General features: G+C 48.2%; 1 protein-coding gene across 1 annotated transcript in view; it reads right to left on the bottom strand.

Moving 5' to 3' along the window:
- The window catches only part of CNGB1 (cyclic nucleotide gated channel subunit beta 1), a 27,810-nt gene continuing 7,929 nt past the window's right edge, over positions 1 to 19,881 (bottom strand). Inside the window, exons 14-32 of the mRNA XM_071567584.1 lie at positions 18,319 to 18,442; positions 17,926 to 17,968; positions 15,205 to 15,337; positions 12,524 to 12,619; positions 11,239 to 11,396; positions 10,901 to 11,080; positions 9,972 to 10,180; positions 9,448 to 9,498; positions 9,246 to 9,332; positions 8,817 to 8,881; positions 8,296 to 8,418; positions 6,970 to 7,111; positions 6,573 to 6,732; positions 5,960 to 6,057; positions 5,791 to 5,874; positions 5,274 to 5,392; positions 4,530 to 4,676; positions 3,863 to 4,058; positions 1 to 2,550 (exon numbers count right to left, since the gene is read on the bottom strand). Coding sequence (XP_071423685.1) covers positions 2,338 to 2,550; positions 3,863 to 4,058; positions 4,530 to 4,676; positions 5,274 to 5,392; positions 5,791 to 5,874; positions 5,960 to 6,057; positions 6,573 to 6,732; positions 6,970 to 7,111; positions 8,296 to 8,418; positions 8,817 to 8,881; positions 9,246 to 9,332; positions 9,448 to 9,498; positions 9,972 to 10,180; positions 10,901 to 11,080; positions 11,239 to 11,396; positions 12,524 to 12,619; positions 15,205 to 15,337; positions 17,926 to 17,968; positions 18,319 to 18,442 — 2,428 coding nt within the window. The 3' untranslated portion in view covers positions 1 to 2,337. The remainder of the gene's footprint in view (positions 2,551 to 3,862; positions 4,059 to 4,529; positions 4,677 to 5,273; positions 5,393 to 5,790; positions 5,875 to 5,959; positions 6,058 to 6,572; positions 6,733 to 6,969; positions 7,112 to 8,295; positions 8,419 to 8,816; positions 8,882 to 9,245; positions 9,333 to 9,447; positions 9,499 to 9,971; positions 10,181 to 10,900; positions 11,081 to 11,238; positions 11,397 to 12,523; positions 12,620 to 15,204; positions 15,338 to 17,925; positions 17,969 to 18,318; positions 18,443 to 19,881) is intronic.

Here is a 19,881-nt window from a genome sequence, read left to right on the forward strand (position 1 = left end):
AACTAAGCTTTTCAAGCAATGTTTGCCATTTAAGAAAGATTTTTTCCCCGCCTACTGGTGATTAAAATAAAAATTACAATTCTACTGCCAGTATTACATGAACTCTGAGCCTCTCAATTATTTATGGGAAAATTTGTGAACTGCATGTGAGGACTTTCTGGCTCTGCCTGTGCATCAGTGAGCAAAAAGTGGGAAAACAACTGGAATGTTGAAATAAATCCACAGCAAATGAATGGTAATCTACATGGTGTTTATTGTAGATACACTGAATTATGAAAGCCATTACAGCCCACTATTTATTTAAATGCATTTCCTAAACTGTATCAAATCTTAGCAGCAAATCAGAGCCCCAGTTTGACTTTTGCACCTTTCCCTGTTTGAATATGTAAACATAGAGTGAAAAAAAAAAAACTTTGCACTTTGCAGGGAAACCTTCTACCCATCAGGAAACTCCTTGCAAATGACTGAGGATGAGAAATATTCAGGGAGGTTTAGATGAGTGCAGCCTCTCCCTGCAATGTGAAGGGCAATGGTGGTTTCAGACCTTCCTGCAGTACAGTGGAGCTCATTAAATTTGTTTAAAAGAAAGCAAGCCATTGTTAATTAATGTCAACACCTATTCTGCCTTGTTCTGCCACAGAAACCCAGCTATTTTACAAGAGAGGGGGCATAAAAGCAACAAAAGCAACAAAAGAAGATCCCAAAGGAGGTGAAGATCAGCTCCAGTCTGGTGATGGGAAGAGGGATCACCCACGGGGGTGACTCAGCACTGACACCCTTCAGGAGCAGCCCAGCTGCCTCAAGGCCAGACCTGTGGAACCTGCAGCACTGCTCATAGGATTTGCTGAACACCTGAGAAGTCCCTTGGCCATGGTGATGGGGCTGCTCCCTGCAGCAGAACCTGTCCCAGCTTTTCTTCCAGAGGATTGAAACTGCATGGAGCCAGCGGTGCTGTGGGGATGTGATAAGCAAAAAGCTTGAGGAGGGTCTGCAGTGCCTCATCTGGTGCCATCTCACCCTGTTTCTCACCACCTCTCAGCTTGCCAGCAGTTGGCTCCGGTTGGTGCTGGGCTTGGGGAGGAGGACATGGTGGTGCTGGGAAAAGATCTGACACCTTGAGCCACCAGCTGGGTGTGATGGCTGCTACTCAGATTTTCACCTTCCCTTCCACTGCCCAGTCCCAGCACAGCTGGAAAGGTGCCTTCACAAGCTCCCTATTGCAGCAATGAGCAATAAATACCAGAGTGGCTTCTTCATAGGAAATGTGACCAAGAGCCAGTCAAGTGACCAAAGGGCTGGAAATTGGCTGTTGGAAATTGGCTGCTGGAAATGTGGATGTCACCGAGGTCCAGCAATGATTGCCAGGGACCACCCTCCATGCTGTGCAGAGTTACTTGTGTATTACAGGCTCTGAGCTACTCTGAAACACTGTCTGAGAGAGTAGAGCACCTCTTGCACTTCCACCTGAGAACTAAATCAGCTTCTCCCTTCCTTCTCTCTGTTTATCCCTCCCAGCAGTGGCAGGTTGGTGCATCTACAGCAACCCAGGGCTGGAAAGGAAGTCCAGGAACATCTCACCCAGGACTGTGCTTCTCCATCCTTGGAAGATGCTCATCTAATCTCTCCACAAAGCCTGGAGCAATGGAGAGCCCACCACTCTCTCAGGGTGCATTGCTGGTAGGAATTCTTCCCAGTGGCAAACCTAAGGTGGCCTTGGCACCATGTAGGGTCCCTCAAGTACCTTGCAGACTATGCATCTGGGGACAGAGCTTGGCATTCTTGAGACAGTGTGATTTGCTCCACGCTTGGCTTGTGAGCATAGTCCGCATCCTTTTCGGATGAATCACTCTCCACTCTGGCTGTCAACCTTGAGCCTAACAGAGAAACCTTGTTATTTTTCCCCCCCTGGTTGTTGCTAGCCAAGCGGTGACTCAGCTTTCAGAGGTGAATAACTCTTCACACTTTATCTGAACACTCATTAACCATCCCAAGCCATAAAATGCAATTTATTCCAGAACTCTCCCTCCATAAGGCTGGATTTCAAAGCAAGGGAGTTGGCCTGAGATTTAGTGGGAAATTCATAAAGATGCTTAATAAAAATTGATCTGCAGAGCATGGAAGCCTTGTATGGTTCTGGGTCAAATGGCAGAGGGTTTTATCAGCAGTGAACGAGAGACTGGGCAGAAGGGAGAGGCAGGCCCTACTTGTAGCACATTGCAAAGCCACTTGCAGCACAATGCAAAGCCTACAGCCACTGCGTGGAAATTATTAACAACAAAAATCTGCTACCCCAGGCATTTGACAGACTCCTACGCCTGCCCTGGGACCTGCTGCTTTTCATTTCTCTTCTTTTTCTTCTTCTTTCTCTGAAATCTCAGCAGTGAGGATTTCCTCATCTTCTTGTGCTGTGGGAATGACACGAACGGTGACTAAATGGTCAGAAGATTCTGAGGCTATTTCTTCTCCCAGGTGGCTTTGCACTTTGTGAGAGGTGACAGGCGATCTCTGGTGCACTGGTGATTTTGGTGCTGTTGGACTGACACTGGAACCCTGCAATAAAGACAAATTAAAAATGCAAACTCAACCTCAACAGATGCTTGCCCACTACCCCCAACACAGTGTCTGTGCTGTGCTAAGCTGTTCTGCAGTTCCACCCCAGGATTTCTCCACTGGGATGTCAGTTTGTTACCAGAGGTTACCCCTGTGACAGGGGCAGCTGGATTATATCCTGCATGTCTTGAGAAACACAGAGAGGGGGCCCAACAGAGCTTTCTTACACCTCTTGCACTAGCTCTTGTTTTGCTCCTGAAGCGTCTAGAGGGGTTGATCTTGGCCAAACGTGGCAGAAGTGGTGTTGTGAGGGAGCAGCCCCAGACTATCCTGTCCTCTAGAGAGGAGCCTTAGAAACCTGTCCTAAGGACATACCGTAGTGAGGAATGTTCTTCCAGCAGTGGGGTCCTGCTAACCCATTAGTGGGGTTAGTTCCCAAAATGTGTATCCTTCATCAACGGGTCTTGTTGCCACTACCCTGCAGAGCCTTCAGTGCCACTGTTCCTCCCTGCCATTAGCTGGTTATGAATTAGTGTTAAACACCACATTGTGTGAAGCTTCATGGTGCCTCTGTGAAAGACTGCACATATGCAGCTATGCTTGGCATCTCCCTGGGTGTTTACCCAGCCTCAAGGCCACCACACACTCCCTATCAGCTACTCTTTCACCTTCCTCTGCACGTCCAGATGTGATAATCTGCATGGTTCCATGCTGGGAAAAGTAACAAGGTCTGCATGGAGACAAAACTTTATTTTCAAGTTCAGCTGAGACAATTGGAAGAAAAAAGAAAAAAGGGCAGGGCCATTTTCTTTTTCAGCTGCTCATGACAAAAAGCAGGGGGTTTCATGCAGAGCTAGCAGGACAGCAATGCCTGCTGTGGGGGCCTCTGCCCCAGCTGTGCCAGAAAAGTTTTGATATATTGACTGGGCTGTGGGTGCTCAGTGCCAGCACTGCCCTGTCCTGCCAGCACATCGATTAATTATGAGTGGCTCTGTCTCTGCAGGATGCAAGAGACATTCATTTGTCTGTGGCTCCAGGCCAGCTAGAAATTGGACTCAGACTTAGCACAGCTAGGCAAAAAGTCAGTGCACTACCCTTTTGTGTTGCAAAACAACCCCACGTGGGACACTGGCATTCTCCCAAGGGCCTGTTGAGGGTGTTGGGTCACCCCTTCCCATCTGCCCATATCAGACTCCAATAACCTGAGCTCTCTTCATTAAGGCACCTTAATGAGAGTCTGGAGCCCATGGTGGGGAGCAGAGACTTGGAATCTAGTGAAGCAAAGCTAAATTTCCATCCTCCCCACACTGACCTGCGCCGCCTGCATTGCCTTCAGCTCCTTCAGCCTCCAGCGGAGCTGCACCAGTGGCCCTTTACCCCCCATCCTCCCTGTGGCAGCCAGGGCAGCCTTGAAAAGCTTTGGGGTCTCAGTTTTTGGGGGGATGATCAGTGAATCTCCAGGGTCTCCTTTCTCATCTTTAGGTTTGTTGTTGCTTTTCAGCATTTTCCTACAGCAAGGAAAAGGAGAGATGATGTCAGTTTGGAAACATGTTCTATTAGCTGGATTTTATAATGCGGAAAAAACTGGCACTAAAAGGAACAGGGATTTGTCTTTAGGAAGGACAGGATAACAAATCTAACTAATGCTAAAAACTAAAACAAATATTGTAATAGATTTTTAAACAAAGGCACTCTGGCCACGTTCATTCCCCATCTCCACCCCCTTTTAATGGTGAAGGTTCTCAGCAGGGCTGGGGAACCCGCAGCCTCCCAGCCCAGCAACGAGGGACGGGTGCCCTCTATCGAGGCACAGCAGATCCAGCCCAGAGTGGGAGCCACCTCGGGGAGTGAGAACCCAGGACCTGCAGCAGCAGCTTTCCCAGGGCTTTGCACAGAGAGAAATCTCCCCTGAGAGTCTGAAATCCAAGCTCTGCTATTTTTAAAAATCACAGATTGGAAAGCAGCAGCCCACCACGCACTTGGCCTTCTTACGCAGCAGCTTCTGAGACTCCGGGTAATGCACCAAAATCTCATTCAAGTCCTTCTTCTCCAAAATGAACAGGTTAGCGAAGCCATGAGCTACAACGTTTGCTGTTCGGCGATTTCCCCCTCCTGCTGCCAGCAAGCTGAGAGAGACATGGCAAGATGTCAATGTTGCTGTTCACAGGCTCAGCAGAACTTCAGATTTCTTTGACATGTCTCCATCTCTCACTTTCAGAGGATTCAGAGTTTGTTTTTCACTCCTGATGGAATTTTCTGTATCTAATTTTTTAAAAATTATGGTAAACTTTGCATGGAACAGTACATAAAAATAATTTGGAGGTTTAAAGGGTTAATTACTGCATTTTATACCAGTCTAGTGGCTGCTGGGCTGCAGGGAGGCATCAGTATCCCTGTGTTACAAACTGATACAGGACTTTTCATGGCCATGAAATGGGAGGATTAATGGCTATGGGGCTGTTTTTGTGAAGCACCTTTTCTTGTTTATTTTCCCATCCCTCCATCCATATACCTCTGCTTACCATCACCAGCTCCCTAGGCAGAAAGCAACATGACAAAACCATCAGAAAAGCTAAAAGAAAAAACCTGTAATCTGTGTATCAGCCACTGCCCAATGTTGATGGCTCTCAATCACAAAGATAACTGGGATGCTCCTGATCCTTCCACTTCCCACAGAGCCCACAAGCTATATTTCTCCAGTTCCCTGAAAATGATTCACTCACCTTATTTCTCCAAACACGGATCCAGCCTTCAGAGTCACCAGCACGGATTTGCCATCAGGTCCCCCCAGCACCTGCACTTGTCCTGCCTGGATAATGTACATCTCGCGGCCTATTTCTCCCTGCAGCAAAGAGGCGTGCTGGGTGGGAAGCCCAGGAACAGGGAGGCCTTACGGATGCCTTAACCAGCATCTTGCTGGAAACTCCCATGACCATACTGCCCTCTCCAAGCTCCCAAAATTCTTTGTTTTGTTGATGCTCAGTCCTGAGCACCACCTAAGCATCCCAGAGTCCCCTCCAGCTGGACAGGCTTTTCCCTGCTCTCCTGCTGTTCATGGCTGCAGCAGAAGAGGTCAGTCTTCGTACAAGACCAGCTGCAACTAAGGATGTTTTTGCTTCAAATTCCCTCCCTGCGAAGTGGCTTGACACCAGGGTGATGGACCAGGCCTGGTTGTCCCTGGTGCCCTGCACAGCCTGCCCATAACACCAAGGATGGGAGATCACCCAAGCATCATATTACCTTCTTGCACACATAGTCATTGGGCAGGTAGACCACTGATCTGAGCCGCTTCAGCATGTCAAAGATCATCTGTCTGTCACAACCCTAAGACAAAACAGAGCCAACAGTGGTGTTAATCTGTGTCAGCATGGCAGGCTCTCTCAGCCAGGACCTGAGCTGCAGAGGGTACCTGGAAAAGGGCCACTTTGCTCACGATGTTGTAGTTCACATCGATGGCAATGTCCAGCCTCATCTTGTCTGGCAGCTGCACCAGCAGCTCTGACTCATCTGCAAGACAAAGCAGAAAACTGGCTGTTTCCAGCACTTGTTATGAGAGCATGTCCTTGACATGGCAGTAGAAAAACAACCCATATTCTGGTGGCACGGGGCAGGAGCCAGCTTTCCTACAAGGGTCTCCTCCAGCCTCTGCCCACCCAGCAATCTGCGGGTCTAAATCCAAGGGGTGATGGAGAACCACCCTTTGCTTTATCCCTGCCCTGCTCTCAGAGACAGACCCCTGAGCCCAAGCTGTATCTTTCTTGGTCAGGAGGGTGGGCACAGAGATCCTGGTCCTGCCTGATGACTTAATGCTGAGGTGACCTGGTAGCTTTTCTGCTGAACACACTCTGGCCAGCACTTTCCTGTCACTGCCCTCTCCCCAGGGACCCAGTAGTGAAGAGAAAAATAAGTGATCCTACACCCCAAAACTGCAGTGCTATTTGACAGTTACATTTCAGCTCTGCAAAACAACCACAGTAAAACATGAGGTGCAAGCACTGACCCTTGGAGTGGCTGGATCTCACCTAGCATGCCTTGCGAATGCCACGTGTACTCGTACCACGTTTTCACCCGGTTCTGAACAGTTTTGGGGATTTTGTAGAAGTTCATGTATTTAATGGTACTGTCCATACAGCTCCGATAGTAAGTTTGCCCTGCAGTAGCAGCACCAACAACATCTCTCATCTGAATGGAAGAAGTGGAAGAAGTTTTAGTTGCTGCCATTTGTCTACCACTCAAGTTAAGCAGTTCCCGAGTATGTCAACTGAGCCTTAACAGCCTCTGCCAAACACTTTTTGCCTTGCACCAGTGCTGAGCAGGTCCTCAAATTTGGAAAACAAACCTGGAGATACAAACCTGAGGATCAACCACACAGAAACCAACCCCATCTGAGGCTGGGAAGCCCCTACAACTCCCACTCACCTGCCCTATCATGACGGAGAAAGCAAAGACGCCTGTGAAGTAGTTCAGCAGCTGGAAGACGATCTCAAACAGTGTCTTGGGGTCTGGAAGGCCCCCAATGGTGATGAGGGTTTTGACTGCCCAGTAGTAGCAGCGAATGTAGCTGAAGGAAGAGAGGAGGCAGCTCTGAAGGATTTTCTGACATGAAGGCCTGTTTCACCCCTCAGCACTGAGCTCACCTCCTCTGGCCATGGCAAGCCAGAGGCTGCTGGGAGTAATTAGGGGTCACAAAGGGAAAAACTGAAGGGCTTCAGACTCCCCACCACTTCTGCAGATGCTAGAGGAGCAGGGGATCCTATGGACCCTCCAAAAACTCCATGTGGGAGGCTCAGCTGTTCTGGCTAATCCCATTTCCTGCTCCTTACAGCTCCACTGCCATAAACCAGCGATGTGTTTTCAGCATCTACATTGTTTGTGAGCAAATTGTTGGCAAAGGACTAGGGAGATGTCAAGTGAATTCCCAATTCACTGACCTTGGGCATTCCCTTGGATGTTACAGTTATGCCTTGAGATGGATACAGATTATGTATATCATAAAAATAACTATATAGCAGCAACATTGAGTACTCAAAGGGAAGGCAACACCTTCATGGATGACAGTCACTTGTCTACACCCACACCTCATGGTATGTCTTTAATGTGCTTTCCTCTTGCATTTTTGTAGGAAACTCTCATTTACCGTCCAGTGTTAAATCAGTTAAATGTTAGCCAGTATTTTATTTTGCTTAAGTTGTACAACAAATGGGTGTGGGTGTTCACTATGAGGTGACATTCAGCTCCTTAACTGAGGACTCTCCCTGTGGCATCCATCACTGACAACACAATGAACACTTGACATGTGTATCTTGGAAATGCCACAGCTGGAGAGTGTTCCTGTCTTGCCACCTGGGAATGAGGGTGCTGGGCTGGTCCAAAGGGCCTAACACATGACACAAGGAGACTCAGTGTCACACCTTCATCCCAAAACAGCAGCAGGTCAATACGAACACTTACACTTCCATCCTGCTTGTCCAGGGAGCATTCCCTTGCTTCTCAGCACCAGCATCCCACTTTTTCAGACTCTTCAACCTGCATTGCCTCCCACCTCTGCCCAGCTGCGGCCTCTTCATCTTGCAGCATCATGTATTATTGCACATCCCATCTCTCCTGTCCCTGTCATTCTCCCTGGCTCCACATCTTCTGACATACCCAACCCTTTGCTTCAGGGGTTTTTATGAATCCCGCTGCATGCCAACACTTCCCTTATTGCAGCCTGTGCTATGCAAGACCCCAGGCCCTGGCTTGTACCTGTTTCCTTCCCCATCATAGACCCAGGTGGTAGAGCCGAGTCCTTCATACGCTGAGGCCCAGTAATAAAGGCAGGAGTTCACATGCAAGCTGTATAGTAAGTAGGCAGTGGTCCGAATCACTCTGGAAAAAAACAAACAAAACCAAAACCAAAAAAACCAGGAGGGAGCAGGAAGGGATAAAAATGTCAGGCTCCCCCTGGCATCACAATGAGCCTCAAAGCAACAACCATACAGGTCCTGCCAATGCAGGAATCATGGAGCACACAAACATGCACTGTGCTGCTCCCTCCTACAGCTCTGCAGCTCCAAAAGTGCCAGAAAAATCAGTGGGAGAGATGATCCTACCCATGTGGGCTCTGGGAGTCCCATGTCCTGCTGCATCAGCCAACTTCCACGTCAGCCAGCCCAGGGACAGCAGGAAAATAAATCGGGAATGCAGAATGGGTGCACACCAAAATGAACCTTCCTCCCCAACAGCAAACAGCAACGCCACTCCCTCCTTCCCTCTGTTGCCCTCACCTGTAGATGTATGCCTTGGTCAGGATGGCCTCCAGGCGGTTGTTGAACTCGAAGAAGGCCATGTACTGGGGAGAGAAGGAAAGCAGAATGCTCCAGCTTCCCATGGCCCCGCCAGAAGAGTAACCTCCTCACAGAAATCCACTGTCCCTCTGCTTCCCTCTGGCAGCCCCTCTGCAGCATGGACTGCCATAGACAAATTTGGCTCCATCTATAAGAGCGCTACTGTTAAAATGTGAGCATGGCTTAGGACTGAGATGAAGATTTGACCAAAGGCCCTGCAGAGCCCTTGGGATAACACTTTCCTCCATTTTACAATCCTCTTGTCATCATCAATGAGCTTAGCAAGACATAGCTCTCCCCAGCCAGCACAGAACTCCTCCAAATCCATTGCAGCTGCTGTTTTGCCTGATTTTGTAAACTCCAACTCACCTTCAAACAGCGAGGAAAGCGCAGAAGTGGGTTGACACCAACTTTGAAGTAGAAGAAATCCAGGGGCAGGAGGCACAGCACATCCATCTGAAAGCCACACAAAGAGAGAAACCTGTGTGGGGACCTGCAGGTGCACTGGGAAGGTGCAGCAAGCCATGGGGCAGATTAAAGATTCAGCTTAACAAAAAAAATTATGGCAAACCTTAAAACGTTGTGATCGCAGGTAGTTCTCTTTCATGGCCTTTTTATCAGTCTGGTTGGGAATAGAAAGGGGAGAAAGGGGAAAACTTATCCTTACTTGCAGAAAGAAAAGTCATGACCAACATGGTCATGGCTGATTTCCCCCTTCTGCCCCACAGCAAAGATGCTCCTTTCATTTCAAGGAATGGGAGTAGAGCAAGAGAAGAAGACCTGGCCATATGCCATCTTCGCATCCTACCCTGGGATGTCCCATGCTTGTTTTGCATCCCAGAGAAAACACACCGCAGTGCCAACATCAGAAAAATCAGTGTTTACAGGAGAAACATGCCTGTCTGAGCAACTGCATGGCTGTGGGAAGACTGTACCCTCAAGGTTTGATTTTTCACAGCTTACTTAAATATGGAAACAAAATTAAGTGCTCTTACTTATCTCAGGCTCATGATCTATATATTCAGATTGCAATTGCTAATGCATTCTCCCCAGCCTGCTCCTGAGGATTAAACCCATCACCATGCTGCCACTCACTATGATGTCTCCCCCCTGGACGAACTGCAGTCGAGTCTGAAAGACGAGGATGTCCAGCAGGTAGATGAGGTCACACAGGTAGTCCACCAGCAGCCAGCAGTGGATGTTTGCTGGTGTCTGGTAGGGGAAAGCCCAGCGGACAGGGATCAACCAGCAGTTCCAATTCCAGGCCATGACAACGAAGAACAGCCACAGCACGTACATCAGATCTGCACACAGGAACAGCACCATGGTCAGCTGGACAGACATCCCTGCTCTGTGTGAAACCTCTATACAAAGGGGTTTTCATCCCCTGACCTGCCCTGAGCAAAGTGGGGAAATCTGCAGGTCTCTTGGCACTTGCAGGTGAGCTGGGCTCTAGTACAGAGTGAACATCAGCAATCACAGGGCACACCAACTTTTATTGGAAAGCTTCTAACTTTGCTCATTCAACTGGGTTTGTTCTGATTTGCTCCCACAACAGACTTCCCTGTTTAGCTTCTGCCTCCTACAGCCATGCTGAACCAATAGCCAGCTGCCTGAGCCCAGGGGTTTCCAAAGGACTGGGGAATATCAAAGACTAAGGAAGAGCTGGGTTCCTATGGAGTGTCCACCAGGCAGTGCATTTTTCTTTTGGGATTTTTACTTTTATTTGGGGTATCCACACCACAGGCACAGTATTTGCCTACTAAGGAGCCTGAAAGCAAAAGGTGACTGCCCCTTCCCTGCCTGATTGTGCTCCTGACACCCACAGTTGTGGGGAAGTATTTAGGAAAGCCTATGCCTTTGCAGGGGAATTTAAACTCTAGGCTTTAGTGAAAGATAAGTTGCTTCTTGGTTAGTTCTCTTTAAGGTTACATCTCCTACACCTTCTCCCCTCCTCAGCCCCTCTCCCCCAGCCCCACCAGCTTGCCCCCAGCGCAGGCATGAGGCTGTGCTCCATCACTCACTGGTGAGTGGGTCGATGCTGCTGGGGAACTGGTAGCTTTTCAGGCGATCCAGCCAGGGCCGGTACTTGAAGGTGCAGCACAGCATCTCACAGTAGTGGTCATCCCCCAAGGGCTTGTCCCCCTCCCCCTGCCCCCCCAGGGGAGGCACTGGTGCTGCTGTAGGTGCTGGCTTAGCTGGAGCTGGGAGAGGTCACACAGTTAGTTTAAAGGACAGAAAGATCTTCATACTTCAATTTGTTTTAAGGTCTTTAAACTGTTAATGAAGCATTTGTCTCCCAGAAAACACAGCATGTGTGCAGACCCACCAGTGAAACACTTCCAGCCCCACTCAAACTCACATGCTACAGGACTCTCTTCATCCGAGGTGACATCAGGGTCAATCAGCTTCTCTTTCACTTTCTCGGTCCTCTCTTTGAAGAGCTTCACCAGCTCCTGGAGTCGGGTGTTGACAATGGCACTGCTCAGGCTTGTGGCTGAGCCGATGCGCTCAGGCAGGCTGTGGGGAAACCACAGGGCATTTCATTCAGGTAGGGAAAGCACCAGGACAGGTTCAAAGAATCATAGAATCCTGGAATAGTTTGAAAGGACCTTGAACCTCATCTCATTCCAACCCCCCTGCCATGGGCAGGGACACCTTCCGCTAGATCAGGTTGCTTCAAGCCCCATCCAACCTGGCCTTGAACCATGACTGTGACCCATTCTTTAACCTAGAGGATCTGAATTAGGATTTACCCATACTTATTTGGGTATTGTGTGATGAGAAGTACACAACTTAAGGTGGTTTCAGTAAAAGATCATCAAGCACAACCAACCTAAGCCTCATCTGTGCCCCAGGATATGAGACACTGTCAGAAGCCTTGTGAAGCACCAAGATCTCAAGTTGCATTCCATGTGCCTGGGAGAATATGATTTTGGAAGAACTCTGGGGTGAAAATGTGCACCAAACCCCTGAATTTATAAAGTGTATCTTCTCTTTTCAGCCTCTTTACTAGAAACAGGTTTGATTTAGACCAGTTACTTCACTTCATATGACTGAGAAGCATCAGTAGGAGGGAGGACAGAAACAAGTTCTTTTGTTGTAGCCCTGGCTGGTGTGTTGTCATGATGGGAAGCCAAAACCATACTCCATGTGGAGGTGCAGGCCCTCCCCAAGAGTGTGCCTCCGGGGGCGGTGGGGGGGGGCAGTTCCCTCTGAAGCTGTCCCTGGGGCAGTGGGGGAAGCCAAGACCTGGAGTGCAAGATGCACATCTTGTGCTCAATTCCTATATGGAAGAAAAAGATAATTTCTCCACAAGCAGTAAAAACAAGGTGTCCCCACAGTGCTATAGCATATGTAGGTTAGAGGTGAATTTTCCCTGCAGCTGCACCTAGTCTTAAAGAGAGTATTTCTACATGGATATAGGAAAAACAAGAGAGCAGTTTCTGCTCCAGCAAGCATCGTGATCATTATTTTGGGGGAGGGGGTGCTTTCCTTGTTAAGCAGCACTAGAGCCACTGCAGGCACAGCTCACTCTTCCTTTAGTATCCCAGCACTTGTCGGATCTTTGCTATTTTCACCCAAGTCCCAGGAACCAAACGCTTGGGAGCTCTGCTGCTCCAGAGCCCCCAGGTCCCACCACACACCTTTCCCTCTGCTCCTCATCCCAGCCCAGTGCTCGAGTGGGGGACTGGCTCACCAGTCCCTTATCCAGACCATCTTCTGGGACCAGTCGCTTCCTCCTGCAGACACAAACACAATGACTGAGGATTGGTTTGGCTCCCATCCTCAGCCAGTTCCTCTCCCTCCTCCTTCCAGGTGTCATGTTTTCCACATCCCCTTCTCCTACTAGGGTCTGTTTTCTCCTAATTTTTGACATTCCCTGGAGTAAATGGGAGCAAAACACCCTGTTTCTTTGCTATTAAAGCCCCATTTCTTCCTGGGCACCACTGAGCCTTTGGCTCCATAGGCACACAGCCACCTGGCCCATTTTGTTACCCGTTTTGGACACCTGGCAAGATGCAAGGAGGGCAGGCACTACTCTGTGCTTTTCCCCAGTGCCGCACTGTCACATCACTGCACTTCAATGGGCAGGCAAGGAAAATGCATTAACAGTGATACCTAGAAAATATGTCCTAACACAGCTGGTGACTCCCTTTGGCACAGATGGGTTTCTGAGACAACTTCCCTACATGTGGGCAAGCAAAGTGGCAGAAGGAGAGCTGAATATGAAGATGGAAATCACAGCAAAATCTGGACTGGTTTGCAAACATGCACCAATCCCAGCATTTTAGTTGTGACAGAGAAATGGTCTCCAGCCACCACAGCTGTTGATCTCGTTGGCCCTGGTACAAAATGGCTCAGTGCTGCATGTGGAGTGGGAGCAAACAGGACACTTGCAGAGTGGTTGTGTTGCCATCAAAAGTCTCTTGAAAAATGCCAAATGCTACAAACCCACCACCTGCAGCCTCACTGGCCCTCAGGGGTATCCTGCTGGGAAGGGAAGCAGGTAAACAAGACTGATAATCTTTCATTCCCCTAGTCCACAGCACAATACTGGAAGAAAACCACCGGCCCCTCTGTTAAAGTAGTCTCATATGTGGATGGAGAGGTTTCCAGAACCATTAATTTGGAGAAATAGGCCCACCAAGCTCTCTATTATTGTTAGGACAAAATCCCTTGCATCTCACCAGCCTCCAGCTGACCTTCCCCTGCCTCTGTCCCTCTGGGAACCATTGGCCTGTCCTCATTCCTGAGCAAGCCCAAGATGCCCACATTGACAGCCTCATGCTCTGTAAGGAGGACTCTATGGCACTGGCCCATCCATTGAACAGCCAGCTGGGACAGAAGGTCCCATCACAGCCTAAACGTTGCTGTGTTTTGTGGCCCTTGGAATGCTGCAGCCAGAGGCCATAGGCACCAGGCTCTCCTGTGCCTGCCTGGACATGTGGGATGCACAGGGTCCCTGCCCACATGTCATTGTCTCTTGTATCCTGGTATTTATTGTCTGCAAGAGCCTATTTTGAGGCTGCAATTAGACAAGCTGCGGCTTGTTAGCGGTGAGTCTTTTATGATTCTGTCTAAACCATGTTAAGTCTAATCCTTCACATGTAGGAAACAACTCACATCTGTGGCCAATAAAAGTGACTTAGGGATAACTGGGTGACTGCTCAATGAAGAATTGACATCCTCTTACTCTGGAAATATAGCAGGAGAGGAGCATTTTTCTTCTGGTTCAGAATGACTAAATTTTATTATCTTATGTAGCAGAACAGGAGTTGCTTATTTTTAAAAACTCCAGCTCTACCAAGGGACCTCCAGTGTTGTTTGAGGCAGTCCCTGGACACACAGGAGAAAGGTTTATGTGCTCACATGTGTAACTGCAAATACATTCAATGCTGTCAGTATTTGCACTGCCTGTATTTCACATGAAGCCTTGAGGTCTGCTTTCCCAATTTAAAAAGCTGTTCAACAGACTGAATTATGGACATTGTTACCATTTTATTTGCTCCTCCAGGAGCTTGTTTACTAAAAGATCCAAACTATTAAGTGAGAATGACTATAGTGCCTGGTTTTCAGCACAGAAAATACCACTTTGATTTTGATTTTTAATTCTCTGCAAGAATGAGCTTCAAGAAAACCCACCTCAACAACAGATGAAAAACCATCAGCTTCTTCCAGTCTAAATTTTAAAGCTCTGTTTTAATCCTCCCTCTCGCTCAACATAGAATCACTGAATGGCTTGGGATGGAAGGAACCTTAAAAGTTCATCTAGTCTAACCCGCTGTCACAGACAGGGACACCTTCCACTGCTCAAAGCCCTGTGCAACCTGGCCTTGAACACTTCCAGGGATGGGGCATTTGCCATCCATTCAAAAGCACAAACCCAGGGGGAGATGCTGCAAACCTTTTCAGCAAAAATACAAGAAGAAAATTGCTGGGTTTATGATTAAGGCCCATATCCAGTACACAGACCTCCTACTCTCTGAATGTGGGAGCACAGACATGTGGGACAACAGAAAAATGGGATCTCACCATGGCCTGGGGATCAAGCCCATCTCCAGGAGGACACACAGACAGGGCTGTCCTTGCCCCTAAAAAGCTTTAAACCAAATTTAACCATTTAATTAAAAAATGCAAACGAGAGGCAAGGCTTTTGCCATCTCCTCTGCCGTGCACAGGCTGCACCCACATTACCCTGGCTGCCTGTCCAAACCTGCTGGAAATTGGTTGCTCCATATGGGTATAAATTTTCCTCTACTGGCACCATCAGGGGGTGCTAGTGAGACCCCCGGGTGCCGGGGACCGCGCCTGGGCAGAGCCATACCTGGGGGATGCTGCGCCGGGCACTGCCAGCATGTTGGGAGCACTGGCAGTGGGCACCAGCAAGTGGGTACCATCGTTCTCCACAGCATCGTCTCGGCTGTCCACATCCTTGATCTCCACAGTGGGGTAATTACCTGCTCCGTGGGGAAGGACAATAATCACAGGTGAGGGGTGCACAGGGCCCCACCTACAGCCAGGATGGCTCCCAAAACCCCATCGCTGCTGCAGAGCTGCCCCCAGACTCTGCAGTGTGCTGGAAGGACTCTCCTTCTCCTTCCATTCCCTGTTTGCCTGGCACTCGTTCCTCCTAACTGTTTGGAGCATTTCTCTCTTTTTTTTTACCCAGTATTTAACACTCTAAGAACTGCCACCTGCTTCCCTTCTGCGTGCCCAGATCGCAGTAATTTCATTTAATCCACCTGAGTGTTGGGTTTGCATGATTCAGAAAACAATAGAGATCAGGATTCCCAGCTGCAGGTTTTATGCAGAGACCCACGATTTCCAGGTGCAAAGTGCAAACTTGCCTCCCAGGGTCTAGAAATCTTCTTGGCTCCTCTGAACATAAGCATATGGATCATGACAGCTCCGAGTCACTCAGTGTTTGCTTTTCATGCAGAATAAGGCACTATTTAAATAAGTATTTGTGGCTTCTTTCTTTTGCAGAGGTAATAACTGCTTCCAGCCACAGAGAAGGTTAGAAGAAGAAAGGCTGGATGTTTACAGTGGGGAAAGAAAGATGCCAGTTCACCAGAGGAGAAAGGGTGCTGCCAGACCCCACAGTCAGCTTGGCTGCAAAGTGTCATCTCTTTTCTTAGCTATTTAACAAAATACAATGAGTTTCTGTAGGATTTCTTCTGTAGGATCTTTTCACACACTCTGAAAGACCATGTGCACCCTATCCTGTTTCATGCTGATGTGGAACTAGTGGATCAGAGCATGGCTTGATTAAATCCCTGTGAAAAGGCCTGTTTGGGTTGCAGAGTTAAAATCCTGTTGCATGTAAGGAAAAGCAGCAGAATTTGGCTTGCTGGTAAAAACAAAGCAAAGCAAAGCTGCAGAAAAGGCAGAAAGCCATGATGAGCAAACCTTCACCTTCCTATCCTTGTAGTATGAGCAGGTTGCATGAATGCTAGAGAGAAAATGGTGTGTGTGGTGATATTGCACCCTCTGCCTGCCGGTCCTTCGGGAGAGCTTTTGATTGAGCAAGTCAAAATACACAGCATTTGCAAATGTTCTCTAGGGTTAGCTAAAAAGGCACATAGTGATGAAGCAGAAGCAGACAACACATGGATTTTGTTCCCCAGCCTCTGTGCTGCAACACGAAGAGCGCTTTTATTTTGTTTTTTCCCCCCAAAAGCAACAAAAAGCAACTACTCCAGGAAACACCCCCTGCCCACCTCTAACTACGCAAGCCCCTCGTCAAGGCAACATCTCTAATACCTAGTGGGGATTGCTCCTCATTGCAAAAATTGGGGTTGACAACTCCAGCCTTTGGCTTGCTGGTGACAGGGATGGGGGTGCGGGAGGCAGCGGTGGCTCGGTAGCTGGGGACATTGGGGAGCTGCTCTAGGGCCCCGCGGCTGGGAGGGGAGGGCTCCCCATCATCGAGCGGCTTGTCATGCACCAGCCGGTCTAGCTCGACGTCCCGGGCCCTCCTGGCCATGCTGCTAAGAGCCTAGGTGCTTCAAGCAAAGGACAAGGCATCTGAAGCTGCAATAAAACACAGAGTCATTTGAGATGGACAGTTATGTCACAGCAAAAATGTGAGGCTACCACGGATTTTGTGGCTGCCCACAGCTCACGGGTGTTGGCAGCACAGGACTGCAGTGGTGAGCATCCTACCATGCACTTTTCATAGAGTCATAGAATGCTAAGTGTTGGAAGGGAACATAAAGATCATCCCTTCCCAACCTTCCCATGGTTGGGAAGGGACACCTTCCAGGTGCCACTAGACCAGGTTGCTTGAGCCTTATCTAACCTGGCCTTGAAGACTGCCAGGCATGGGGCATCCACAGCCTCCCTGGGCAACCTCTTTGAGTATCTCAACACCCTCACAACGAAGAATCTCTTCCTATTATCTAACAAACTTCCCTTCTTGCAATTTTTACTCAGTACTGCTGTCCTATCACTGTAGTTACGGATGAATCAGCATTTTCTAGCATTGCTGCAAAATCAAGGTGCTCTGCAAGGGCTGCATCAGCCTACTCCAAAACTCAGCTTAACCCGCTCTCTGTGCAACTCCCTGACATTGGTGGAGTTAGGCCAGGACCTGCCTTTGCTCACTCAGGTGTGATGGGAGTTCACTACCTAATTTTCATTAGTAATCCATTGCTTTCTACATTAAAATGTGCTTTACGCCACCTGTTACTTCCCAAATTGAGCAAAGTGGTAGAGAAAATCCTTTTTATCCCTGTACATTCTCCAGCTGAAGGAGAAACTCTTATTTTCCATCAGGGATTTTTATTCAACAGGACTCAGCACTGCACAACCACCAGGCGTGCTGAGCTGGCTCCAGCCAATGCCAATGTTGCCATCCTGCTGCACCCATGGGATGCTGCGCCCACAGATGAAAAGCCCAACTGCCCATGGAGGCCCATGCTCCAGAGAATTCAGCTGCCTGCTCCCCAACAGCAGGGAAGGAGAACCTGGATTCTCCTCCCACCAGGCACCACATCTTGTTTCACTTCATCCCAATTTGGCATTATGCTGTTACATGTTATACCTTCAGCATCCGTTTCAGTAGCTTCAGCTGTCTCCTCTTCCACCTTCAAAATGAAAATAAGCCATTTTAAGGAGAAAAAGCCCTCCTCTGTCATTAAAAGAGCAGATTTTGCAGCTTGACTGGATTCCCCATATCCCCTCTATTTGCCAGACTCTCAGTTCCTTGTTCAGTGCCAGCTTTGCAGGGTGAAACAGCCCTGTCTACATCCACAACTACTGCTGCTGGCTCAGCTTCAGGGATGGAGACATCTCAGTGGGAAACATGTCCAGTGCCGACCCCAGCTCCTGCCCCTCCCAGGACACTGTATCCCCCAGGACAAGCTCTGAGCCTCTGGTACTCACTGGGCAGCAAGTGCTCATTGCAGATCTGAGCCCAAGCACAGTGATGCCATACCTGTACAAGAGCACCTTCGAGATTACTTATCTCAGCTTCTTCCTGCTGCTCAATCCTGAGGGCCTCCTCAGCAAAGTATGTTTCATCCACACCCTTGTCAGCAGGGAGACAAGGGACCAGGGATCTGGGAGGGACAGAAAGAACACTATGTGGGAGATGAGGTGAAAGATGCATAAATAAAGCATATGCATACACAAAAATTGCAGAGGAAAAATATACAAGCAGTATGTTTCTCCTCCTGAGCATTATAATTTCTCATATAATTAAAATTTGCCAAATAAAAAGCCCAGAGCCTAATTACCAGGCAGGGCTTTCCCAGAAGCACCATCCAAATCCCACATCTGCCTGTGCAAGACACAATCAGGACACATAATTCTCATTTTCTTTCAGCAGCAAATGCAGACCTCAGCTCCACCATTCTGACAAAGGGGCTCACAAGATTGATTTTATTGTTTTAATATAACTTTATAACTGAAATGAAGCAATTCACATGTTGCTCTGTGCACTTATCTCCTGATTTGCTCTTTCCTGGAAAGAAATGCAAAGCAGGGATTGGTGATAATGAAAAAAATAAGACAGTAAATGCATGAAAATTGAAAAACCATCTTTCTGTATTTTTAGCATGTGCAAAGTCAGAAAAAATATATCACAAGCAGTGATTGCTTTTTCTCTTTTACTTCCAGGTCTTCAAAACTTGTTATTTTTAAAATGATTTTTAATAATTTCTCCTACCCCCATTTTTTAAAAAATTATGCTCCCTTCAAAGGCAATCACAAGTCTTTTGATCCTAATCTAGAAAACCTGTTGGTCTCTCTCTCTTTTCCCAAAAAACAAACACATTGAAAGATGGAGCAGCATCTCATTCACCCCACAACTGAAGCTCAAGTTTCTATAGTGAAGCTCCAGGAAAAGATTTTGATTAAATACAAACATATAGGTTTGACAGTGAAAAATCATGCATTTTTAGCTTCTTCCTGAAAATCTATCTACTTTAGAGGAATTAACAGAGAATAATATTGTAGCACCAGGTAATAAATCCCTAAATGTTTATCTCATGTAAAATCAGAGCAAACTACTAAACTAAGTAGAAAGATGTCTCTCAATACCATCTATACCAAAGCCACCACCTGCCATGGCTGACAAGAACTTGGATATTTTCTACAACAGGAAAAAGATGTAAAATTGTACCTACTTGTATTAAGGAGTATTTCCAGGCACAATACATAACCCTGTCTTTACATTCAGTTCTGTAGCACTCATAGTAATTCCGACTGCCCTGAATTAATAGTATGGTTTTAAATAGCACGGACCGTCTCCTGGAGCTGGGTGCTCCCGCCTCCCGATGAAGGCACCAGCCGGGGCCCTCGCTCAGCCGAGCCGCCGGCCCCGCGGGGGGATGGCTGGGGGCTGTGGTTGCTACGGGCGGCAGCGATGGAGATGGTGCCCGTGTCACCAGGAGACACTCGCCTGTCACCAGGTGCCGCGTCAGCAGCGAGCCCTGCGATGAGCCGGTTTGCAAAAGCATCTCTCCCTGCACACCCATCCCTCCCGAATGCATCCCTC

Source organism: Pithys albifrons, chromosome 12 (assembly GCF_047495875.1).
Source record: "Pithys albifrons albifrons isolate INPA30051 chromosome 12, PitAlb_v1, whole genome shotgun sequence".
Classification (NCBI taxonomy): domain Eukaryota; kingdom Metazoa; phylum Chordata; class Aves; order Passeriformes; family Thamnophilidae; genus Pithys; species Pithys albifrons.